The sequence below is a fragment of the Atractosteus spatula genome, chromosome 15, assembly GCF_055471065.1.
Source record: "Atractosteus spatula isolate fAtrSpa1 chromosome 15, fAtrSpa1.hap1, whole genome shotgun sequence".
In the NCBI taxonomy this organism is placed as follows: domain Eukaryota; kingdom Metazoa; phylum Chordata; class Actinopteri; order Semionotiformes; family Lepisosteidae; genus Atractosteus; species Atractosteus spatula.
In genome coordinates, this window is record NC_142720.1 from 17947785 (window position 1) to 17975015 (window position 27231).

The window sequence follows — 27231 nt, forward strand, 5'->3', positions numbered from 1 at the left end:
ACTGGTTGGCTGGTTTGGAAAACAGTCCAGGCTGTGGGGTAGATGCCACTGAAGAGCTGGCAGCTTGCTCAAATGGGTGCAGATGTGTTTTAAGGACAGCAGGGTGCAGTCAGTCATGGATGATGATGGGTCCGTGGGTCCTGAGGCTCGGGTACGAGGGGCAGTGCACTGATCTCCTCACTCGGATCTGCTCACACGGCTGTCTACATGCTCTTCTTAACTGGGTCCGAGAAAGCAGCTTCCGAACTCTCCTGAAAATGCGAAGAGACAGGACAGTCAGAGGCATGTGGTCCCAGGCAAACACAAGACTCCACAGTTTCCCTCCAGCCATGCGAAGTTTTTCAAATCTTTGTTGTTTTTTAATCAAGTTATAATACGAATGAAAAAGGTTTTTTTCTGTAATCTCTATAACAGGGAGAGGTGTGTTGTTCTTTGTTTTCATCTGCAGAGCGCACTTCTCATCTGCAGAGAGCACTGTTAATCTGTTTATGTGGACAGATGGCTTTAAGAATCTGGCTCCTCTCATAATGTTAAAGCACTTGTGAATGCTTTCTGCTGTTTGTTATTCACAGCTGTTTTCTTTAACAGAAGATATTCCCAACAGCAAGCTCCAATCCTGTCTCTTATGGGAGCCCTCCAGCCATCTGTCTGTAGAAACCAGTCTGCTGGTGTTCAGTCTGCACACAGACCAGTTCCACACTAGTATAAAAGACACCTGAACACGCCAGACCTCTTGAGCCTCTGGATCTGAATAAAGGATAACAGCACAAAGCAGAGGATAACAATGTTTCCCTTAAAACCATAGCAAGAGAAATCTACCACAAGAAGATTATGAAAGGCTCTAGAATTATTTTAGCATGGAATGCATTTGTCAAATATTACAGGGGCTGCAGAAACAGACAATCCAGACATACGGTAGTTTTTTAAGTGTTTGTCTGATATTGAGTGATGACAAGCAGAAAAAAAGTTTCAGGTTTGATATTTGAAACTACCTCTCTTAGACACTAAAGAGTATTTGCCAAGACATCATCAAAGACAGCTTCTATTTACTACTATGTTCAGTGTTTTAATATCTTCAAGCAGTATGACAATAACTAAGCTTTTATCCAAACAGAAAAAACACCTTAATTATACACTGTGATTCTGTTTTCAATCCTTCAGAGGTTTAATTATCTTCCTCTCAGGAGGGCCAACAACCTGACTGGGAGCCAGTGTTGGAGCTCCTCTGTGAGAGAATTAACACAGAAACAACTTCCACAGATAACACACAGTTCTTTGTTTAAATGGCACTGCTGTAACTGTCGTATTCAAAGTGATTTAAGCCTGGAGCAAGCAGTAATTCTTTCAGATGTGTTGTAGAAGATTTTAGAGGGTGCAACTACAGTATACCAAGACGTTCAGAGTTCCTCTTCTTGGAAGTTATTCTTGGATATTTACTCCTGCTATTCCTTGTTTGGGGATTAATTTCCTTTAAAGTATACATGTTTCATTCCCATTCTCAAGTATAGACTTCATAAATTATATTTTGTGACATTCCAGACATGTTTTTACACAACACTGGTAAAAGTATGATCAGGATATGTTAGAATAACTATGATTGTATTACAACTCATTTAGAATGAATAAGTCCACTAATGTTGTGGGAGTGAAGACTGGATAGATGCATATTATGGAAGGTACAATAAGCCATGTCAGAAAAATTAAAACCACAGAGCCAACATCAGTTGATACATTGCAGAACACAGCTAATAATAATGTAGAAAGAAGCATAATTAAAAAGTAAAATAAACATAGCATGTACATTAATATAAATATTGGAATTTATATCTTAACATGAACAGCAATTATATTTAAACCCAGAATATTTAAAGTTGTTGTGGAACAGAGATATTTCCATTGAGGGAGATAAGATGTATAGCCAACTGTATCCCTCAGAAAATTGCTGGTTCCTATCACAAAGCATATTTTTGCAGGCTCTAACATTAATTAAAATATTATCAAACATCCTGTTCATCCTGTTCAATTCTGTGGTAACTGAAAAAATGTGGTTTGTACCACCTCTACAATAAGGAGTTAAGTTTCCACTCCTGTGCGCCTCACATTCTCTCTTGACCTTTGTCTTTGTCTTAGTTTATGGCTCCTTATGGGAGACTTCTAATCCAAGTTTACCTTTTTCATTTTACTTCTTTTCATTTCACCTTTCTTCAGATGCATCACCAGGATACAAAATTTATCATGTTGTGCAGCACTTACAATGCCTCTTTCAGACTGGCACTGATGCAAGCAGATTAAAAAAAAACACTGGTAAATATTTGTTTTTCAGACCTTTTCCGGAGACTTCTGGAGAAGCATTTGGCCTGGGAGACATTCCTTAGCCAGAGTGACAATCAAATTTGCCCTAACACTTGTTTCAGATAACAACCGCCATTAGATTATATATTGCGTTAAAGGGTGTTGTTTGTTGACTAAGATTTGTCATCTCACTCAGCAGGAGTTTGAAGACTGCAAGATAAAGCTGTAGGTGTCTGGTGGATGGTTATGGTCTCTAGTTTTCAATTCTGTAAGTGTTTAAGAGGGTTAAAGCCATAAAAGAAATAAAGAATATATTTCCTCTAAAATGTTGCTATTAGTTATGTAACAGGCGTCAGTGAAGATAAAACCATTCCAGTGATGTCATTCCATTAGAGTCATTCTCTAGGAGTGTTGAACCTTTATAACAAGGAACTGGTTCTTGATTTTAAGGGGTTTGGTTGTGACCTGTAGGAATGCTTCAGGTGTGCTGAAGGAATACCTGTGAGGGTGGATCAAATCCACAAACCCCAACTGCACTTTCAAAAGGAATAACATGACCCAATACAAATGTTTATTGAGAAGTTAGGCAGAAGAAGCTTTGGTTTAACACATGGTCAAACACTTGATCAAAGGAAAAGGAAGTTAGGACCCCCACACAGAGAGAGGTGTTAACCAAGGACTGGCAGCAAAGGTGGAGATGGGATAGAGGGATGCAGAAAGTTAAAGAACAGAGATTTACTATGGTGTTTATTGTTTTTTTTATGTATTGTATAGTATTGTCATGGAGAAGTATGAGTAAGAGTAGCAGAGGTGAGGAAGATGTTATCCATCTGGAACTTGTGTTAAAAACTCCACGAATTTCCTGTTTGAAAGGTTGTCAGATATTTTGTTTGGTAGTTTTTGGTCACAAGTAGCTCAGTGTTGTAAACATTTGGCAACCAAAACTCTTGAATCTATGTTTGCAAAGAAATGCACGACCTGCTTTATCATCATCTAACAGCGATAAGCACAGGTGAATCTTTTACAGTCATTAGCTACAGTACGCTGATAAGATTGAGCCATGGCTGCAGAGCACTGTTAGATCTTACTGTAAGTGTTATGAGACCACTGCAATGTCACCAAACAACTTGGCATTCACTCATGGTTTCAGTCTAGGTGACTTTGTGTCGACTTTGAATATCATTCGATGACCTCTGGCTCACACCAACACTGATAAAGTGGAATGCTCAATGTTTTGTCGAGGTGCCATTGTAAGAGAACAGCAATAAGTTTTAAGCAAAAAAATAGTCTGAATGGATTTATTCAAAGTATCCTCACTTTCTAAAGCAGGCATGGCCAGACCTTATGCTGTAAAGACAAAGTCAAACATATTCATTGGTTATTTATGAGTGAGCTGTTCAATAACACATAAGAGTAAAAGTCAGATTTTAATTAATTTATCAAGTTAATAAATTCAGCAAAGCCAGGAAAGACCTGCTCGAAGAGGCTGCAGGCAGTGCGCTCACATTTCTATTCAGAATGATCTCTAAACTACTTTCCTGTATTCCCTGCAAATTTGGTGCATCGTTATATGTCTTGCAATGATTGCAAGCAATCATTCAATGATTGAAGGTGTGACCTTTAACACCTGTTAAATTAGGGATTTTGCGAGACCATGACAGGCAACTCTCATCTAGAATATCACTCTCATGATGCAAAACACATCATTGAAAAACAAAGACATCACTGCTGTATTACATGTGGATAATCATAGTGATTATCCATGATCATCCTGGATTATCCTGGAACAAATAAAGTACAAAACATCTTTCAGCTAGAGTCACTTAAAGTATGTTAAAAATATAACAGATCTTAAAAAGAGAATTTTCAAAGTTCAAAAGAGAATTCAATAAGGTTTTGGATTACTGTATGTTATTTTCTTCAGCAAATAAAATATTTTCTTTTTCGATGAGCAAATTACAGAGCAATTACATTTGATTAATAAACCTGATGACCTTGCAGGTGCATACAAAGAAAATAAAAAAGCATGACTGTCAATATTGTGTAATACTGTGAAAGCTATCAAATGCAAGACTTGGAAGGCTGTTTACCTTCTTTGAAGACATTGTCTTTATTAGTAAGCCCACTGAGAAAATGTAATTTTAATAAAGAATCTATTAGCTAGATAATTAAGGTTTACTGCATGTCAGTGCAAGCTAGTCATTTCTTTCTAGGGTTCCGTGACAGGAAGGTTTCACTTGTTCAGCCTGGCTGTTTGTTTATGTGTTCAAGTGTTATGTGAATTGCACAAGTATTGATTTGTATAGGGTCTCATAGTATTATGTTTGACCAGATATAACGAAAAAATGTGTCTAAGCTTGGTTTGTGGAAGTAAGGCAACAATAACTGTTTTACAGCCACAGTTGCACGTGCACATACACTGTACAATTCTTCAATTAAAACAGACACATCCCTAAAATAATAATGATAATAAATGCTACATTATCGTCAATAATTAATATGTCTATTAATATTACGTAACAAAATTGATTTGTTTGGTGCTAAATAGGTATTTTGATTTAGAATACATGATATGATAAAACATTTATCTAGAACTGCTAACACAGGAAAAAACATAAATACCCTCTAACAGCAGTGTTTGACAAATTTCTAACTGTAAATGAACTGAAATAGGTTGGCACTAACTATCTGTGGAGACATGACTGCTATAAATAACACAGTTGTAATTACTTGAATTTTACATTTTTGTGTTACAGCTTCTCCGATGAGCAATAGTGCACCCCTTTATGAAATCAATGCTTGAGCAAAAGGATAAATTAGTTACCAAAGAGAAAATAAATTGACTGAACAACTGTCATGATATAGACTGTGAGTATGAGTTTCTAAGAAGCACAGGCCAGAAAATTATGGCTGACTGACACTTATGGAGTGATTCCATTATGGGTTAATTAATAAATAAATGCAGATCTCATTTTTGATGAAGGCCCATATCAACTTAATCATTTAATAATGGTTTTACACATATAATAATATAAAACATTACTTTATAATTCTGCCCTCGCTATACCCTTTCTTCCCTGGTTTCAGTGTAGTTAAAGATCCATCAATCAGCTTCAAGCTATATTTAGATACTGTTTGGTGCCTTGGAGAACCATGACTCATTCTGACATTAAACTAATGGGAAAGTATTTTTCTCCATAAGATGATTGGTAATAGCTTCATGCTATCGGATTTTAAGTCACATTATTTCTGAATTCTTCTGCACAAAGACTCATAATGTCTTCCAATATTGAATTAAAGGGATTGTCTAATATAGTAGTTCAAGGAAGGCAAAATATTAAGTTGTAGCATAAGTTTTAACCAGTTTTAAAGGATGATATTTCATAATATGTTTAGCAGTGGTTCTCAGTGTTGGTCCTGGGTAACCCTGCTTTCTTCTGATTTGTATGGTCTTTTTCAAATTTGCTTTCAGCTCTGAAAAAGCTGGCTAAGATTTCCGACATGAATCTTTTGCTGATAAGAGAGTTTCAGGATAGCCTTGATTTACAGTAGGTGTGCTAACTGACGTATAGCTAATTGGATTTAAGCAATAGGAAAGCACTGACTCATTGTGGGAGCTGCCTGATACATTGTCATTTCAACCTGTGTCTGTTCATCATCGATTGATCACTTATTAAGTGATCTGTTAAGTCAGAAATGGAGCAAAATCTTAAGACTGCATGAAGTTCTGCAGGCCGAAGTTGTTGGAAATAATCTACTTTAACAATAGTATTTACGAAACCAAGGACTGAGTGCAGAAAAAAATCTAAACTAGCAAGCTAATCAGTTACAGGCCCCAATTAGCACTGCTGATTAAGGACCCAGCTGGAATAAAAGCCAGCAGAGACAGAGTTACTCCTGGAGCAGGACTGAAAACCATTGTTTTAGAATATTAAAGGCTTCATGACTAGGTCTCAGAAGCTGGAATTTATTTTTCCTAGAATGGCTGTAAGCATTGGTAAACATCAGGGCTCACATGAGAGCTGTATTATCTAGATCGCGGGTCTCAAACTCCAAAACTGGAAGTCCACAGAGCCCTCAAACCTTGTCCCACCCGACTCTCAGTTATTTAACTAGATTAATTGTTGTGATACCTGAATAAATTCACACACATTTAAAATTACTGTACCAGAATGAACAACAAGGGGAAAATACAAATGAGGGTAGATTTATCTGAGTTAGATAATAACTAGATTGATAAAGTTAATTGATATTTCAAGGTTAGTCAATACCAAAGGGCACTGAGGCCCCCTGGAACAACAAGTCGAGTTGACGTTATTTCTAGTATTTGGTGTCTGGTGTCTAACTATGTACTTGGCCCATTTTTGTCCTGGGGCAAACACATTTGTTTAATTTATCATGCTGTAAAACAAGGACCAATATGTGAAAAAGCAACATGAGGAGATGTGTGTTTGGTGTGCGGATCCTTGGAATCAAGTGAAGGGTGGGATAAAACTGGACTTACCATAAGAAGTTGTCTAACGGCTGCCGAACTGAAATGAAACAAGCAGCCAGTCATTGCACAGAAAGACAGAAACAGACAGCTCCTCTGCACCAGCAGGACAAAGCGGATCCTCTGTATCAGCCTACAAGCTACTGTTGAAGCACAACCCACCAGTGTCACAGACACTGAAGGAAACACTGACCTGACAGGGGGTCAGTCAGAAACTCTTTTATGAGAACTAAAGAAATGTTACAAACAAGAAGAGGCCATTCAGGTCATCTAGCTTGTTTGGTTGTTAGCCACTCATTGATCCGAACAATTTCATACACCTTTGTCTTGAAAGTTGAGTAACATGTTCCGGGTCCAACAACTCTTTACAGTTTGTCTAAGTTAAATCAAGTTATGTACTGTATCTCAAGATGAATATTTTCAGGCGCAGGGCCCCACTCAGATTTGTATTGAACAGTTATCTATTTATATGGTATCTTTTATTTTTTATCAATTTACAGGCTATGTCAGAAATGTTAGCTCCCCCTGGCAAATTCATAATACAGAATGAGAGAAATGCAACATAACACACTGAGAGGCAGAGCAGTTCCTGTGAAGTGTACAATCCATTATTCTTTCAGTGACAGAAGACATACAAGCTATGAAATAGGAAATATCTGCTACAACTGCTTTTAGATTACAAGGAACTGTGAAGAGAAAAATATTCTTGCATCATGATTCAGTCCATTTCTATGCAACCCCTCATTATTCAGTTGTCCCCATATGAGAAGAAATTGTAATTAAAGTCAATCATTTTGTAATTACAATGTTATTAACATCCATTTACCCTTAGGAGGAAAAAGAATTGGAGCATAATATGCGTTGATATGATATACACCAGCACCCAGAAATATACCTACAGTATAACAGGTGGTGACTAAGGAGTACAATGTCCTAAATCGTAGCATACCATCCAAGGATACTGCAGTCCCTGAGGCCAAGCTGTACGGTGAGGAGATTTCAGGGCAAATATGACAACGGATTTTAAATCACTTCTGATTACGAGAAGGATTATATTCACAGGGTCTTCAATTTTAGATAGAGCTTTGAAGCTAAGGACTGGAAGTGAAAATGCCCAAAAAAGGGAAAAGCACCTCATCAATATACATCAGATGTGGCTGTTGTGCTGCCACACTCAAATCTTAAAAAAAGAAAGAAAAAATGCTGAATTATAAGCAATCCAGCACAGATTACTGCGGATTATTGTGTGATTGAACAAAGGATAATCATCCTTGTCAGTCTTGACATACACTGTGCAAACAGGTTTCACTTCATCCTCAAGCTACCTTTGTTGCAGAAAAAGCCACAGAAACTCCAGCTCACATCCTCTTAGTGATTTCCTTTTCTCTCGAAGACACAAAGACAGACTTATAGCCACCTCACATGACGCGCTGCACTAGGGTTCCTCAAATTCAAAAACACCCACGGTCAATTTTAAATGTATGCTTACAAGTGCCCTGTTCTTACCAAACAGGTATGCTGTGCAGAACATTTCATCTGGGTTCATCCATCAACCTCTGCTTAGCTACATTTCGCTGTGTCCTGCTTCTCACTGCAGATGTGCCAGTTGTGTGAGAATTGCATGTATTGCGAATACAAATTCAAGAGCAACCTTTCCTTTCTTTTTTTTCTTCACATGAACTGTATGGCTGATCATCTGTACACTTGGAAACAAACCACTGTTTTAAACTTTCTTTGAAGCAGTGCATGGGGATTTTCTCTAATTGAAAAAAATGTGTTCATAGTTACGAATGCTCATTAATTAATTAATTATGTATTATTATGTATATAATGCAATTCTAGCATCCAATGGAAAATGGAATTATGATGGGAACCATCACAATGGGTAATTTAAAGTTCCCTCACCATTCTGTGTGCAATGCCCTGAGCAAAGGAGTACTGATGTGTTAAAGCACAAAATTAGATATCACTAATAATTACATAAAGGAACTAGTAATAGGTTTATTCCATGCTGAAAAGAAAACACAACGTTTCGGCTGTGGAGCCTTCTTCAGGTATGAGGCACCCTTCTTCAGAAGGCTCCACGGCTGAAACGTTGTGTTTTCTTTCTTCTCTTTTCAGCATGGAATAAACCTATTACTTGTTCCTTTGCAGCCTACGCATGCTGACAGATCTACCTACCTGAACTATTACATAATGTTGTTGTGTACACAATGTAAAAAGACAGTTCAGTCCTGCAGATGATAGGGCCATGTTTGAATACTAGCAACGTATACTTTATTTAGGATAGCAAGACACTAACTTGCAGTTCTTTGCTCTACTGTGTGCACTGCATAGGATACCACAGAGCTCTAAATGATACTGCTCTACGTGGCCGTAGGTTGTGTGTCACAGGGTGCTATGCTGTTCATATAGTATGGTACATGCCCACCTGGTTTCCTGGGACACCAGGAAGAAGCCGTCGTCGGGAGCATCAATCCAGTTGGGTCTCTGTTTGCGGAGAAAGGTGCCAGCAGCTCTTGTCGGGTTGCTGCTGGCCCTGCCATTGTGCTGGACAGGGAGAGGAAAGAACAGGGGCACCACAAATACATAGACGTTAGGCCTCTAACAGGTACACAGCTGCTCCTTCGCTTCTGCAATACTGTAGAACTTGATTTCAAAGTTTTTATAAAAGCAAAGTTAACTTTTGTACGTTTCTTTATAATTTCTATGACAAAAGTGGGCTTTTATCCATTTATTACGAACAGTTACATATCTACAAAGATGCATGAATGTCTGGTGAGACAATAACTATTTTGATCTTATAAGTGAACCTAAAAAAAATAATAGTTTGGCTGCAAACCAAGTTTTAGTGCCTTAATGGTTCTAATTTCATTTCGCATGTGCCTCAATACATCATAATGCGCTTGAGATTCTGAATGTGAATTTTTGCTTGATTTTAATTCAGTATGTGTTCTTTTTTCAAATACAGCTCATGTGTCTCTTGAGGCTGAAAAAAAGGATATTTTATTTGCAGCAGTTTATATCAACTGCTGTAATACCCAACCCCATCATATCAGCTACATGCCCTCCTCAAGAAATACTATCAAACACCAAGACAGCAAATGAGAAAAAAAAACAGTCAACAGATCAGCCCTTCCACTGCTTCATGCTGACAAGTGCCTGAATGAATTCAAACAGGCTGACTTGCTGTAATTCTACAGCTCATTAATCACTCTTGCCTGTGCATTAAGAACAGAACAGTCAAAGGTTATGTTGTGAGGATTATAAATGCCTCTAATATGCTATTACTCATAATAACTTGTTGTGTTCTTGTCTGCGGTTTTTGCTAGGCAGCATTGTTTTGGCAGGGAATCCTTTTAACAGCAATGAGACTCTGAATATAAGCAATGTCCTATGTGCTCAGGGACCATGAGAGTAATGTGGCTTCTGCCATCCTGCAATTTGTGTCATGCTTGATGGGGGTTGAACCCAGCTGAATACATGAATAGGTGAAGCAACAAAGAAATTTAAAATTATACTGCAACTTTCATCAGTTCACACTAATGCCTAAGTCAAACTGAATTCTACCCTAAGACCTTAGATGTGCAGAAGCTAACTAGTTTTCAGATGAGGAAAAAACACAATAAAAAAATGGATTGAACTATAAATAAAGTGCAATGCGTGTGAAAAACCCATTATATTCCCTACAGTTTGTACAGTTTTGGGAATGTGAATGTGTTTCTTACATGAATAAACCTTTTGAGGGTGAAAAATGAATATTGTCTTCAGAGCTTTCGAAGTGGTGTATTTGAAAAGTTGAGCAATTTTGGGATGAAAAAATAAAATGTGAAAGGAATTTACTGGCTCCCACACACAAGCCGTGTGGTTTGTGTTTCATATGGCTTATTTAGACATATTCTGATCTACCTCAAGAACCTCTAGAATTTTTTTTCATGTTCTCATTTATGTTAATGTTCCTCATGAGGAGTTTGTCTCATTTAAGTAATGCTATTTTGTTCTTTTCACTCACCGGTTTACTGATACAACGACCATGATTAGAGTATAAGCAGAAAAACAAAGTCAGCTGGTTCTTTTTCCAAGATATTAAGACGACAAAAAAATGGACACAATTGTGTAGTGTGGTGCCTAGTGTGGTGTGTGTCTCACATAGAGGGACAGAGAAAGTGAAAGAGACATAAGCATTGGATCAAGGGGACTCCAGCGTGGCTTTTTAGTTCAAGGAAGCAACCTCGTTATTTTACAGTTGCCTGATGTAGATGAGCATTTAATTGGAGTTTCATGAATGACAGTAATCTCTGTTATTCAAGAGCCAGACACAAAGATGTTTTAACAGCTGGTTTGTGCTCCATGTGGGTTGTCACGGAGGCACTGGAGCAATGTTCCCTTCAAGATTTTTTATTGTATTTCATATTTGTATTTTCAGTCTGTCAAGATATCCACCTCCCATCATCTTGTATGATAGGGTGCCTATTGTTTTGTTTTGTTTAAAGGTTTTCTCAATATTTGGCAGAAAATAACCACAACAAACAGCACTCTCAGGATCTGACCGTCATGGCAAGATTTCCACTTTTTTGGGGGAAATCTAATTTTGATTTCTTCCAGTTTCAATTCATACAGCCTTTTCAAACATCCCTCTTTAGGGATGTTTTTCATTACTGTTTCCTCATTACTCCAAACCACCACGGGAAATGCCCTCTGATTTTCTTCTCACTTGTTTTTATTAAAAATCGGTGGTTGCCGTGGAGCTGGGCACAAGGTATGCCACAACTGTCTTACTCATAATAAAAACTAAGCACAGAGCTAATTAATGAAGGGACTTACCAGGACTGGTCCCATGATGTGGCTCATGTTGTCTAAGAAAAAAAGATATAGAAATTCATTTTAAATATATCGGTATTGATTGATTTAGAAACAAACGGACAAATACCAATAATAAGCAAGAGGTACACTATAAGTCATGCCATAAACTGAAGGATTTGTATCTTCCAGATTCAATAAACCGGACAGACAATAAACAATAACAAATAATAATTATTATAATAATTGACAACAAAAAAGTTATAATATGTCATGTCTGTTCTAAATACTGTTTTTCAGCATCATTTTAGTTTCAGTATGCTTTCGGGTTGTGCAAGGAAACCAGGCAACCCAGAGGAAACCCTTACAATCACGAGGAGAACATACAAACTCCACACAGACAGCACCCCAGTTCCAGAATCGAACCCAGAGCCCCAGTGCTGCAATGCAGCAATGCTTTCCCGTGGGCTACAGTGATGCCCTAGAGTGATACTATAGCAAATAAATTATTTAAAAAGTGGTCACATTCTCAGTATCTTTGAAACAAAAGTACACTCAGCCCAGAGATATAAATTTTGAAACAACGCACAGCCTAATGGTGTCATATTAGATCAGAAAAAAGCCAAAGGTAACATAAAAATTGCTCCTAAAGAGGAATGTGGGCATACATTCTGACAGCTTTGCCCTTTTACACTTTCAAGTTAATCAGAGAAATTAAAGGTTTAACAATTACTGAATGTTCCTCTCTCTAATTTTATTTTGACTGCCAGTTCCAGGGCTGAGGCAAGTGTTAGCACAGAGCAGTTCTCACCCAATGTTAATTATTTCTACTTTTAGACATTCTGACACGACAGTAGTGCCCAATGAGCTAATGAGGAAACTAGGGTGCTGAGGTGTTGGACTGCTTTAGTCTCTCATCCTCTGAGTGACTTTGCAAGGTGCGAGAGACTCAGTGTTCGAGACCTACAGTGTTGATCACACGTGCCTGGTGGTCTATGAAGAGACCAGAAAGTGTCCAGATTTCCAGCTTCTCCTCAAAGGTTACACAACATAAATCAGACTGCTCACAGCCAATTAATTCCACTGAGTTATGCTGATGAGTGTTTAAAAATAAATGTGGGGAGATATTATTATCTAGCTTAGAATGACTGATTAACATCACTCACAGCTGCAGAAACAATAAACGTAAATTATGTACTTCAGGCGCATCCAGTAATGACCTGCTGAAAGAAGTGATAAAGAGATAGGACAGAGCACTCTGAAGATCTGTCCGCACATGGCAACTCTATGTGGTTTACAAGAAGAAGAATCTGGTGAAAGCCCAGAGAAGAGAACAAAGTCTGAAGGCATGAGGAAAAATTTGTCAACTCATATGCATGGACTATAGGTGGTTCCTTTGTGTGTGGAATTTGTGTGCTCTTCCCATTGTGGATGGGTTATTCTGAGAACTCAGGTTGCCTTCCACATTCCAGTGACTGCTGAAAAGCTAACTGGTTCATCTAAATGTTCCTCTCCATGAGAAAGAGAGCTGGGCCACCCACTTCTTAAATCTGCCCAGCCCTGTGTGCCTCTGGTGCCTCTGTGTCCAGGGCTTTATGATTCACAAGTATAAATATATTCACTTTTCTGCTTGATTAGAATGAACACTTCAAGGAGCTCATACACAATACTGAGTCCAGGATTCACAAAACGCGGTCAAAAGACATCAAAAGTATAAACCGTTTTGAAGATCGTTTAACTGAAGCTTTTGTGATCTGCTACATTCTGACCCTTGTAAGTTAAAAACAGCTTTAAGACTTTCAGATTATCTAGTGATGGACGCCTGTTTGAGGGGATGAATGTGAGAGAATGGAATTTAATTCACACTGTGTCAAATTAGGTGCCCCTATGTCAGTGAGCCTTTAAATGTGAAACTGGATTTTCAAGTATTTTTTTTTTCTGTTCACCGCAGGTGTTGAGCTGATGCTTTATTAGCCAAGGGGAGTCTTTGCAATCAAAGACTCATTCAGACTCATCTTCTTCGGGAATTTCTCTCCTTGTATTTCTGAGACTTAGGAGAAAAGTTCATGCCTGTCTGGTAAAATGGGGATGTGGGATAGCAAAGAAAGCTTCACTGTCAATGTGTTTGTCACAGAAGACAGCACAGTGCTGCCTAGAGAGGGAACATGTGGTTAGCTTCTATCAGATAGACAAAGCCAAGATAAAACATTATTTCCACAGTAAAGCAAGTCTCATAAAGAAATGAAAATGAAGGTGGAGGGCATTTGTTTTCTCTTGTGTGTTTGATGCAATGCAATGAAGCCAGGTAATTAAATCTTTATGGTCAAATGGCCACGAGGTTGTCCAGCAACCCAAAAGTGCCAGGATCCTTGAGGGGATAAGGCAGAACCAAAAGGACAAACTACAGACTATGTCACGACAAATGAGAGCATAACACTCATATAAACAGTGCTGTCGATTTTAGGATGCACAATGCACAGTGCTCATAATTCTACGTGTAGATTACCATGCCCAATAATGTTCCCTCTTCTCTCCAGCCCCTCTATCCTGCTGTGGTGGTTGTAGCTCCGTTTCCCCAGAATTCCAAGGGGACCGTGGCTGGGCAGAGAAGAGAGGAGGCGTTTTGCAGGCTGGCACTGCAGGCTGGGTGTCCGTGCCACTCTGGGGCTGTGGAGGGGGGGGCGGGACTCTGTAACACACAGCACAGGCAAACTGAGCAGCTTCTCTTTGCAGGGAACCATAATGCATAATGACCATTACACAACACCAAGTACTGTACAGTGATGAATGCTGCCACTGGAATTGAACAAAAATATTGGAAATATGATTGAATGCAGCAAAATAAGCAGTGTCCTTCTCGTCTGTGCTCGCAGACGATGTGGCTGTAGTGAATAAACTCCCTCCACACAGCATAACCCTCCCCTTCCAGGGTTTGAAAACTCACGTGAGGTGCTTTCCAAATTCATAACCAGGTTTGTTGTTGAACTGTTAAAATTGAAGTTTCAATATAATGTGAAGAATACACATAAACTACCCCATTTGAGAAAAAGCAGCAGACGCAGATCAGAAACATTGTTCAAAAATTAAAATGGGACAACTAATATGCTTCTCACATGGTTGCACCTGGTTTATTACAAGCTAAAAGCCTGAGTTCAAATGCTGTTTTTCTGTTCTGTGCACATCATTGTTATTCGGAGCCTCTGCCAAGCAGAGATTGTACACCCACCTAAGTACTTGAGGACGCTGGAGAGAGTCACTCTCGGAGAAGCTTTCATCTTGGCTGGTCTCTCCACTCCTTCGGGCAGCCGGCTCATGTCTGGAGATCAAAGAAGCCAGACTTCAGATCTCGAGTGGGATGTTAAAGATTACATGTAATGTTAATGACAACACGACAAATAAAGTGCATTAGAAACATCTTCACCAACCAATCCACATAAAAAGGAGATTGATGTTTCTCCATCGACCACTTCGATCTCTTGCACCCTTCCAGGTTCTCTGACTTCCTGATCATTCTTCTTCTGAAAGATAACTGGAATCTCATATACAAGCTTCCAGAAAAAAATGCATGTCCTTTTAGCAGGACAGTTATGTTAAAGTATTTTTTATTACTAGGATAATTCAAAAACCTCCGTGACTAATCGGTAGGCCTGCTCCTCCCAATCTACATATATATACATACTGTACCTTAAACATGAGGAGAAAAGTATACATTTAAGAGACTTTAATTTTAAATTTGTATTAAGGACTTCTGAGTGGGACCACTGGTGAAGAACCGGGCTAAGAATTTGGATTGAGCCCTATAGTCTGGTCATCACCAGATTTAACATGGGCCAGGCCATTGGTTAACTGTGACCAGAATTCTCCAGATGGTGGTATACAGCTGAAGTTCTGATTGACTAGAGTATCCTTGCCTTGCAAGATACGATACGTCCTGTGATCCACAGGAAGACTTGGACCTCTGCAGTGTCGATATTGAGACGTAAATTTCTCCTCTAGTCATAGAAGTTTGTCCTCGCACTTTGGGGTCATAGGGTGGCCAATGCCAAGTGACTCTAACAGTGCATATTGGAGTACGGCATTTGCAATCCTCATTTTGTCTGAGTCACAAATTCATAAATTAGTAAGGAGTTAAATATTCAAGTGTTATAATAAACTTCACATGCAAAAAATCTTAAAACTAATTTTAAAATTTAAAATCTTAAATCATGCCAAAAAATCTAGGAAATAATTAAAGTTTTAGGAATGAACAGTTAACATGCTCTATCATTTCATTTTCAAATGTTTAACGTTCTTATCCTAACAATGTTACACAACTAGCCTATAGTTTAAGCTGAGTGTCTGAAATTATGGATAAAAAAAGAACGTGAAGTGAAATATTTTTCATTTCGGTTCAGTGCGGAATGTAATTCTGGAGCCAAACAATACCTTGTCAAATGCTACATAAATGCCTCTCAGCTACAGATAAATATTTTGATCTGGACATATTTCTGAGTGGGTTGTATAAGCCATTAAAAGAAATATATATTAAATACATGTACAGACACATATTGTAGCCCTTAATTAAGTATATGCCATTTTCTCACTTGAGTGTTATAGAAAATAAGCAGAAGAATTTTATATAATGGATTTGCTATCATGCATTGAAGAGGAAAACACATATCGAAGGAAGTGGATAACTAACAGCCTTTCATTCTGCCAGGACAATCGCTGTTTAAACAAAGCTTGCCAAAGAAAATGTAACCCTTTTCAATTCCAGATATGTTAGCAGAACTCCAGGTTCATTTCCAGAGCAAATCAGACCAGTTTAACTACACTGACACTGGGTTTAGGGAATGTTACTGTTGCTTTTTTTAAAAAACTAAAAAAACTTTAAAGGCAGATCATTTAGCATTGAGGTTAGGTTTTAGTGTTAGGGTGAGAGAATATAGCAACGTCAATCAGGTGAAGAGTATGACCTGCAAATGTGTGGGGAAACAATATAGCAGTAAGTCATTAAAGAAATCTCCACCTTAAAAACAGAAACATAGTATTGAAAAAATATTTAGTGTTAGCCTAACTACACTATGTACATGCCCAGTACTATCAATGCAAATACTGGCCTGAAACTGAGAGCAAGCAATTTGCCAGAACTCCTTGATGAGATATTAGGTCGTAGTTCCTCTTTACTCCTGAGGGTACACAATCTAGGTACTAAATATATCCCTGGATAAACAGAAAATGGATTAATTGTAGGATTATCAGCACAATGAGGTCCAATAGGGATTAGGGGCCTCTAGCTTCCAGATGTGGAGGTTTTGAGAAAATGGGTCGTAACAAGCTTGCCTGGCTGACTGTGGTTTTTAAAATACATCTGCCCTGACAGCGCTAGCTGGTGCTTTCTGAATTACATCTTGGTTAGAAGAATGGATAATATGGACTGCTGGTGAATTAAGAAATAGGAATCCCTTACATTCCTATGTTGAAAGATAACTTGCAGCAAGAATGAACTGTGCTGTACAAACATACCAATGAACTTTCAACACCCAGTGTTACAGTTAATGAAGGTGCCTTCTTATTCATGGAACTTGACATCGCATTTCTTGAATATCTCCAACAACAACGGCCTTCCCACCTCAATTCTAAAATTAGATCATTCTTTATTGTGTTGTTTGCCTTTTCAAGCTTTTACACTTTGTTGTGTGTAGCTTTTGTAGTTGTTGTATTGTCATCCAGAAAATTCTAAAAAAAAAGATAGACAAATGTATGGTCTGTTACAGGCTCATGTATCATGTATGACAGCTCTTGCATAATTGGGTTTGTAAGGAGTCAGAAACAAGAACACCCACCAACATATTGCATGAGTTAGTAAGAAATCCAATTGAGATCAGGAACCTGCTTAATTTACAACTCCACTACACGCAGGCAAAAAAAAGATTAATCGATACATAGGAGAGTGGAGAAGGGGAGAACTAACAAACCTGATCCTCTTTTTCTTCAGTAAGAACACTCTGTTGTTGCTTTTGAGTGGTTCACTGGCGCCAATTGTCCCAGATCTGACACACTAATGTACAGCAGTTAAAAACATTTGGATGCAACAGCACCTTACTTCTGATTGATACAGCCCTTTTGGCTTTTATGAGCCTGGCTAATGTTCAGTCAATATCCTCTGGTTAAAAGAACAACCTCAGGTTGACTGAGCTTTAATGCAGTGAGATCAATTCAGATCAATCAATATCCTAAGTATATCAGCAGCAGACACAAAGATGCTACAAGTCCCTAGACCTTTGCACAGCCTCAGTGCCTCAAGCCAGTTAGAGATGCTCTGCTGCTGTAGTACAGACTTTAATTAATAGTTAGCACTTCTTCTAAGAGGGAATGGACACTTATCCCTGAGGTGAGTCACCAAATTCAAATGAATTGCAGTAGCAGTACTAGGAGCCACTGTCTCCATTTTTATGCTTTTAAATGAACTAGGTTCTGAGAAGCCGTACTTGAGAGGAAACCCTAGAAATTCATCCCAGGAGACAGGAATGAGTGATGTAGAAACAGGAAATGTCCTCACAATTCATGTAAAGGAGTCAAATCAGATGGTTGTGTATTACTGCATTTTGATTCGTGTGTTAAAAGACAACACACAGGCTTTTGAAATGTCACAACCAAGAATGGTTTCTAGGAAGTCTTCAGTGTACAAGGTTTAAAGATACGTTTTGAATTTAATAATTTGCAGCATTTTTTGGGAGACGGTCTCTTAGGATTTGCCAGCTTTAACAATTTACTTTTGAGGCACGTGTGATTTTATTAATCTTTTTGAGAAGCTTAAGAATATTGACCTGGTGATTTGCAGAAAAAAAAAGCTTGTGCCTTCATTTAGTTCAGCAGTGGCAGCCGTCTTGGCAACAGGGAGATGAGCCTTGTTTTTAGTGATATCGGAGTAGGAGGGGGGAGTGGCATCCTGATCCCAGGAAGTTGTGGAGTTGGTTCTATAGTGCGGTGTGGTGAGAAACTAGAGAAAACGGAGGAATATGAGGAGGAATCGTCCAATTGTCCAGTGACCGATCAGTAAATCTTTAAACTAAATAAATGTTTCAGCCAGAACTTCGTTAAGTCTCATATAGCACGCAGCCTCCTAAAAACCTTTAAAATTCATGCTCTCAGAACTTAAGGGAGTGATGGCAGTAAATATATATCTCCGGTCAATATGCAGGGCTACATGGTACGTATAGCATTCGTTGCCATATTATACTGGCATGGCATGGCACTGCTGATTAGCTAATACAAGGGGAGGATAAAGAAAAAAAGAAAAAGGTGAAAGATTTGAAAGTCTGGGGGGGGGAGGGTAAACAAGAGGTGTGAAAGTTTCTGAGACCTCTCCGATGCACAGTACAGCAAAAGGTGTGGATATCCAGCCGGAACAGCATGCTCACCTTTTACTACAACCGAACACAAATTCAGATGTCAGCTCACAAACACACCTTCCGCTGCTTCACCAAGTTCTGAACAGAGCTCCTCACACGAGAGCATCCTCTGTCCACCTAGCCAGACCTCAGCCTCTCAAGGCAATCAAACCCATGGACAGACAGACAAAAACAAAACAGGGTGCGCCCTGAACATTGCATAGTCTGAGCGAGTGCTGCTGCCAGTTTTCCTCATCAAAGCACGTCCCGAAAATGAAAACCTTCTACGTTGTAGGCTATCGTTCCTAGTCTATGTGCATAATGTAGACAGACATGAGTGCAGATTTAAAAAAATGGAATAGTGTGACAATACATTGTATGGACCAGAAACTGTGCTACAAAGTGTGAATGTTGGAGCTGTTCAGAGCTGGAGATCTCTGTCCGGTCCAGGGCTGTAATGCTGCATGCGGTCTTGCCAATCGACCGCGTGCAAATTACTCGCCCAATCAACAGACAAGTACTGTACAAAGCACAAGTGGTACATAAAATTACAAGGACTCAAGAGTGCTTTTAACCTTTTTATTTTTTATTTTGACCAGTCAGCACACACAACATTCACAACAGAAATGCATCACCAGAAATTGACGCACAAACAGAACACTGGAATGAGGAGATCACTGGACAGAGAAAGACAGGGGAGCTGTGGCGGGGGGGGGGAGAGAAATGCAGGAAACAGTGTGAACAACACAGCGGAATAAATAAAAGACAAACACACATTCACAAACAACAGTGAACCAATTCATTTCTAGGATCTTTTCCTTTAATGATTTTGCTCATCGGCTTTCCTGGCCGGTGATTCTTACAACCGGAGTGACGCATTCTGCAATGAAGTAAACAGAAATTGAATCTTTTCTTCCTGTTAATTTCCTTCATTTTGTTTTGCAATCGGTCTGTGCTTTCTGAGAAACAAGTGGGTGTATTTATCCTTGCACCTTCCCAGCCTTTGTGGTAAAATGAAAGAAAGGGAAACCTGGAGGGGCAGTTTGCTTCTCTGATAATTTGAGAACATTCATTTCTAAGATCTTCTCAGATTCTAAATGTTTAAGATCTGCAGCTGATGAGGTGTTCAAACTAACTACTGAGATCTCTCATTGAATAAAGTGTGTTTTAGTGGTGCGAGATTACCGTAAGTATCAGAAGACTGTCACAAGTTCTTTTTTCTCTTTGGAAAAGCCCCACCTAATTAGTTATTCTTGGTTTGATTTCCAGTTACTACCACACATTTTGAAACCCTGTAAGACACCACACATCAAAAGCAAGAAACAGGACCACAGCCTGTGGGATCGCTGACTACATCACTCATACTCTGCCCACACAGGGTGTTGAAAAACATTTTCTGAAAAAGCAAGGTTAAAACATCTCTGTCCACCTTCAGAGCAAAAAACGAATTGCATTGAAAAAGACATAAACCAAGCAGAAAATAGCAGAATACTCATTTAGTCTTCCACTGAAGTACCTAGAGCATTCTTTATTAAGAACTGCACTTCAGCCATAAAAAGCATTTTTTAGGTTTGGCTCCCACGGAAAAGAAATGTATGTTCTTAAAAACCATGAAAAAATTGATCTGATGAATTGTTAATATCAATATTTAGAAAATGTGCTTAATTTATCTTTTCATGATGAATCAAGAACTTAAATAGAAAATGTTTATTTAACCTGCGTTAATGATAAAGAACAAATACCGGAAAGACAGGGACAACCTGCCAAGTTTTCATGTTGATCACAAAGAGGGGAATCAGTTGTCTGGGTTCACTTCTACCAGAGATCAGGGTTTCACATTAGACAGAAAGCAGGGACCTTTATACTCAATTAGCTTGCTGGATGAGAATCCTACATCGCCCGCAGCTCACTAAAGCCAGATTGTTGCCTTCTACAGAGACTAAACCAAGCAAAAAAAAAATGTATACAAAGCAGATCTGGAGACAATATCATTGTAATACAGCAGATATACTATATTATCTAATTATAATGCAAATATGAGCTTGAACATCCTGTGATGGAAACCTATAATAAGGGAAATGGTGGAAGAGGAAGAGAGATATCAGATTTAATTTGCAATTTTTTAATTAAAACATCAGAAGGCTTAGCTCACTAATCACATGCTTTACTACTTATATTCCCTAAGCTGCCCAAGAAACGCAACAACAATTTTATCAAAATTTGCAAGCTGCATGTGTTGATGTCTTTTTGGTGCCGGTTCACTAGTACAATAAATTAATGGGGTACTCAAGTTTTAATTCCTTAAACCCCTGTATGATCTATGATATCTATTTAAAAACACAACGTGTAAAATCACAATACACTGATAAAGGTCAGAAATGACTGAATTTAATAGGAACAATCTAATGACACATTGCCACTACAGTCTCCAAGGTGAAAAGATGAGCTGAAACAGGCTGTGCTGTACCACTGAATCACAAGCCATTATAACATATGGGCCCACAGTATCCTCCATTAGTGTCGTATTCCTCCCTTGCTTGTAATGAGCAATGTTAGCATGGAAAGAGGCTAACCGAATGAAGCATGCAGGCATAAAAATACGGCACATCTAGTTTATGTTTTCCGCTGCCAAGCAGATACATTTTGAACCAATATTTCAGATATTTCCTTGTTTTCATCTGAAAGTTTTGCTTCCAGTGAAAAACATCATGCACTTAGTACTCCAAAAAGTAAAGCAGCACTGCAATCCCTTCACTTTCCTATCATTAATATCCAGCTGGTGCGGACATGAAAGTAAATAGGTGAATTCAATCAACAAAACAGTCTTTTAGTAGTATGAAGTTCCAGCAATTAGGGTTACAAGAATGCAGGAAACAAGTTAGGAGGAGGAGGAAGAATATTCTATTTTAATGCATATTTCATTTTAAATCCTCCTTCAAAAAAAAAAGTCCTGCAATATCATTTGCTGTTGCTCATGCTCACACTTCTCGAGTGCCTCATCTTCTCCTGACAAGTCCTGGCGACCTCTTTTTATTTGAATTTTAAACATCTCTTTCACCTGCTCTGGTTGGCACTGCCTGTTCTCCACATCCTCCCACCCACTTGTCTCACTCCCTACAGACCCTTTCCCCCTCCCAGGGGTCCCTACCCCCTTCCAAACCCTGAGGTTTGTGCTGTGGGCTGACAGCTGCTCTAGGTGGGTTTTCTCCAGCCACCATACCCACCCCTTCACTTTTACTGAAAGCCCTTCTTATGCCAGAAATGTGTTTTGGTATAAAAGCAAGCGCAGCAAAGCCTCAATAACATCTTTCCATCACTCCAAGTCCTGTTCACTAATTTACACGCATCTGAGAAAGAGACCATTCTCTGGGACCTTCTGACCTGATTTACAGCTCTAAGAGTAGGATGCATGTCCCATGCAAATGCTGTAAGACGCGTTTAAAAAGCCTATTAAACATAGACTTTATACATTTTCTTGAAGAGATTTTAATTCACATATTTTGCTTTTACTTTTACAGAAAAAAAGCACCTGAAAGCCTCTCCAGAATTGTCATCAAGTCCCCAGGTACCATGCCTTAACAAGCTCCTCCAGAATTATACTTGCAAATTTGTTCCCTTTGTTATTTGTACTGACGCAACCCTGCAGTGTCTTTTGCCCCTCTCAGGAATAATACATTTCTATATTATGACAATAAGCTATTCCACAGTCCTCATCCTCATTTCTCAGAGCTGCTAAAAATGTTTCAGTCCATAAACACCCTTCCCTTCAATCAATCAGATCGAGTTCACAAAAAAATTTTTTTAAGGGAATAATCCGCTAGCTCTCCTTTCAGCAGCACGGGAAATATTTCCTTTGCTTTCGCAAGCTTCATCACTGCACGATTATGTAATTTGTCACAGTGTGCCATGTCACAAATCTTGTTCCCTGCGGTCAGCCTGAAAGCCAAGAGGAAAAAGTGCTGTTCAGGTCAGAGAAGCGGTTAGAAGAGTTCTTTGTGAGGTATTTTTTGAAAACCAGCACATCTGACAGATCTGGAAACATCCTTTTGTCAAATTAGTAGGAGTCCATTGTACTTTCTAACCCATTTAAGCATGTACTCCACGAACCTTGACCTTTTATTCCAGAATTCTGCTAACCTAACTGGGATTTCTTTGTTTTCTTTTTCCAGTCTATTTTTAGAGGCATCAACTAACTTTTCAAACAGCATACCAGAAAAAACCCAGCTAAAAAAATTCATAGATGAAAGGCAAATTTATGAAAATTTGTTGATGTATATTGGTGAATGACGTATCAAACATGGATCCTTTCTAAGAAAATAGCTCTTCCAGTCTATCAGCCCAGTGGTCACTAAAACAACATCAGGAATGCACAACTCAATACATTTATTTATCCATACAAAGAACAGTCTGAAGTACCCAGCTCAGACACCTGCTTCTTCTAACATCACAAGTACTATACCATCTTCAAAAACTTAAATCACAACTTAAAACAGTTCTCCACAGATCCCTTCAAAAAACAATTTTCAAAAGCATCCATTTTCCCCAATCAGAAAAAAAATGTTTTTGCTTGTAAATTTATGAACAAAACTGCTCTTAAACAAAACTGAGTGACTTGTTTATACTGTGCCAAGAAGTGGAGAAATGTCTGTTGGAATAGTGTACATACAACATTACTGGGACAGACAGAGACAGGCAATGGCAAAGTCATCATTCTGAACGTTACAACAACAGTCAGGTGTCAGCTACTATCCCGAACCTGAAGAGGAACTGATGACAAAACAGCAGAGACCGGTGGTGCTCTCACTCCCTGACATTAATGCAAGGGGCTGCAAGGCAAGCAATTAACTAATCGAGCAATCTGAGAAAACAGCCTTGAAAACCGAAACTCCATTTTGAACCAAACATCTTCGAAAAAATAGTGATTTCTTTTGCTAACCACTTGTGCAAAATAGACATTTTTATAGCTAAAATACATTTATCTCTATACACATAAATAGTAAAAATATAAGGATTGTATTATACACTTCTGATGTGTAATCCAAAAAACAAATGCAATAAAGGGGCGGAAAAAAAAAGTTTAATTTTTGGAGATAAAAATGTGACTAAAAACCAAAACAAAAATAAAACACAAAATAACAGATGTGGGGCCAGGTACAGTTTATTGCAAACAAAAAAATACAAAAAAAGATAAAATAATAACAGTAAGAGACAGGGAAATGGCTGAAAGCATGAGTGAGTGTGACAGAAGTTAAGAATTTAAAGAGGTCTTACACTCTGCCTTAACGGCAGCAATGTTAATGGGCACAAAAGGTCGGCGTGCCGCCTGGCGCAGCCGGATGAGGTCCCGGCACATGTGGCGCGCCAGCTTGGTGAGACGCGTGGCCTGCAGCAGGAAGGCCTGCCTTGTCTTCATGGAGGACTTGGGGCTGCCGCTGTTCCTCACCGGCACGGCGTGCGCAGACTGCCGGGGCCCGTGACCCCGGGACCGCGGCTCCTGGCGGGCGGGCGGCCGGAAGGGGAGGGGACATCGGGGAAAGGAGGAAAGGAGGCGTGAGAGAAGGGGGTGACGGGGGAGGAAGACAGGACATGAGACAGAGGGGAGAAAGACACCCATTACTGCACTGCCATATTTCACTTATAATAATAACCACATTTTATTCACAAAACAATCCCAAGACTCAAGGAAACTCAAGGAAAAATTAGCATACGGAATAACAGGCAAATTTTTAGAGGTTGAATGCTAAATATACATTCTACTGTTTTGCGGGGGGGGGTTAGAAAATTAAATTAATTTCATACTAATAAAAGCTACTCACTTATGTGAGATACCACCAATTTTAAAGGCTGCATGCATAATGCAACAAAAGAATGTTGTGCATTATGAGACTGGGAATAATATGCAGGGGTATTTAAATAATTTAGAATAAAAATGAAAAAGATCCCAGTTGAAATGACTTTTATTCTGGTTTTCTGAAGAGCAGAGTACAGCAGACAGCTCAGGTCCTGCAGCTTCAGCATCTAAGGAAACTGAGGAAGGAAACAGGCTGCGTTTCACCCATTAGGAAGGACACTCAAAAAAAATAATTTCAGAAAGGGTAACGAATGTTCTGACTTTTGTCTTTCTCATTTGCAAATTAGGACAGCATACTGCAAAATCTCTCCACCAGAGCAGCAGACAGTTGTGTTTCAAGGTGAATGAAACAGTTTTAGCTACACAGATAAAGCATCTGAAATTGCCAGCTGCAGAACCGGACACACTAGGGCCTGAATGAGAACAGATGAAAATTGCCAGGAGCCCCCAGATGGAGAAGGTTGAAGAAAGTTCTTACGTTGGGGGCTGGGCTGGGGGACATCTTCTCTTCTCCTTCAGCTCGGCTTGGCATCTTCAGGCCCCCGTACTTCTTCCAGTACACCCAGCAGGACACACACAGACGACACTGCATGTTGGGGGGACCCCAGGAGTACCACTGAGGCGACTGCATGGCTGCAGGAGGAAACACCAGAGGGCCTTATTAAAATAAAGCTGGCGCCACTACACTACCCTTGCATTGTCTATCCATTATCGGAAACCTGCTTAATCTGGAGACTGACGCAGCAAACTGGAGACTATTCAGGAAGATCAGGGCACAAGGAGGGACTGAGAACAAATGAGAACTCTCCTTTGGATACAACGCCAGTTTGTGTTCCTCCTAATAGGAACTTGACACAATGAAGCTCAAGGTGTCACTGAAATCTTTCAGGGTGCTAATTAGAGAAGGGAGAACACAGTACACATTCAAAAGGTGACACCTAGACACACTGCTGTGTTTCATCTCTTCACAGTGGGACGGTCTTTAAACCATCAAAGAGCTTAAGATCCGAGCCTGGTGCTGAATTTGTTTCATTAAGTTGGCGTCACACTACATGACTTGACACGACATCTATTCGGAGAGCGTGTCTAATTTAACGATTGCTGAATCTCACTGCCTTTTCTGTCCTAGAAGGTGTCAAATTATACGACTAGGAATCGCAGGCAGTGACTAATTACACGATTCCCTCATGACTTTTCATTACGGTTCCAAATCTTGTATTGCTCCACGAAAGTACCGCGAGGTCGCCTCAATTTGGGAGCCAATCAACGTGGAGCACTAGAGGAGCACCGCACGAAACTAAACAAACAACGTGGAGAACACAAGCACATACACATCTTGAAAAATTTAACACAGCCATTGTTTTCCACAAATAAACACCCTCAAAAATAGAATTCTTCTTTATAAATATAGAACAATTAGAACAAATGTACAAAATAAAACACAGTTAAAAATATAAAACCAGTTTGATTTTGTCGTAGCGGGTCGCAGAGAGTCATCGGGGCTGTTAAGAGTGCTATGACTGAGTAGCTGGGGGTGTCACACTACACAACTGAGGGAAACGGGAGCGCACTGCGACTCTCTACAACGCGCTGGGATTTTCTTACGATTACGTAAATGAAGGCTACAACTGAAAATCCTAGGAAAAGTCGTGGAGTGTGACGCCGGCTTTACAAAGTTAACCAGTTCGATGAGACCCTGAGCCCTGCTTGAGTAGAGCAGTGTCTTTCAGATCTAGAAGCTCAGCGCCCTCAGTTTCACAGGCGCCCAGCAGTGTCCCCACACAGTGGCCAAAAGCTGACCTTTCAGCGTGAAGTGACCCAGGTACTTACAGAAACAGCTCTCGCAGGCCCGGCCCAAGCCCGGCTGCTGGAAGCTGCCCGCCCCGGCCGCACCGTTCATCGTGGCAGTTTTACCATTACTTGCTGAGATCTGGTTCGGGTTGGGCTTGTTGCTGCAGAAACCGCGAGTAGAGAAAAGAGGCTTAGCCCTCCTGTTTGACACGAGTGAGAATTCAATAACGCAACAAGCCCAAAAGAAACCAGAGCACTAAATTTCATTATCAGTCTGCCCTGCCAGGTCCTAATATCTTCAACTTGGCAATCCGATTCTTGCTCATTCTACACATTTCTAAGTAATTTTAAAAATTCAAGGGCGTTCATTATCTAAATATGGAAGGAAAATTGGTTCATTAGAAGCTTTGGGAACTTTCAGAGGCTTTAACGTGTTATCTCAAGGCCATTTGATAACTTGCGCAGGGAAGTTGTGGATAAAGAGCAGATCCCCCAACCCTGACACAATAGCGGACAGCCTCAAGCAGCAATTCACATGCTACGTGCATCAGCCCCCACACTCCCGAGAAGTGAATGGCCCCTCTCATCAGTGTCTCACACACATAAATGCTTTCTAACATGACTCTTTCCAA

The 27231-nt window shown here is 39.5% G+C and overlaps 1 protein-coding gene across 1 annotated transcript in view; it reads right to left on the reverse strand.

Annotated features, from left to right (window-relative positions):
- The window catches only part of mta3 (metastasis associated 1 family, member 3), a 74632-nt gene continuing 47401 nt past the window's right edge, over positions 1-27231 (reverse strand). Inside the window, exons 12-19 of the mRNA XM_088933565.1 lie at positions 26639-26760; positions 25287-25441; positions 24229-24451; positions 14811-14900; positions 14091-14273; positions 11609-11640; positions 9216-9334; positions 1-251 (exon numbers count right to left, since the gene is read on the reverse strand). Of these exons, the coding sequence (XP_088789691.1) occupies positions 110-251; positions 9216-9334; positions 11609-11640; positions 14091-14273; positions 14811-14900; positions 24229-24451; positions 25287-25441; positions 26639-26760 (1066 nt within the window). The 3' untranslated portion in view covers positions 1-109. The remainder of the gene's footprint in view (positions 252-9215; positions 9335-11608; positions 11641-14090; positions 14274-14810; positions 14901-24228; positions 24452-25286; positions 25442-26638; positions 26761-27231) is intronic.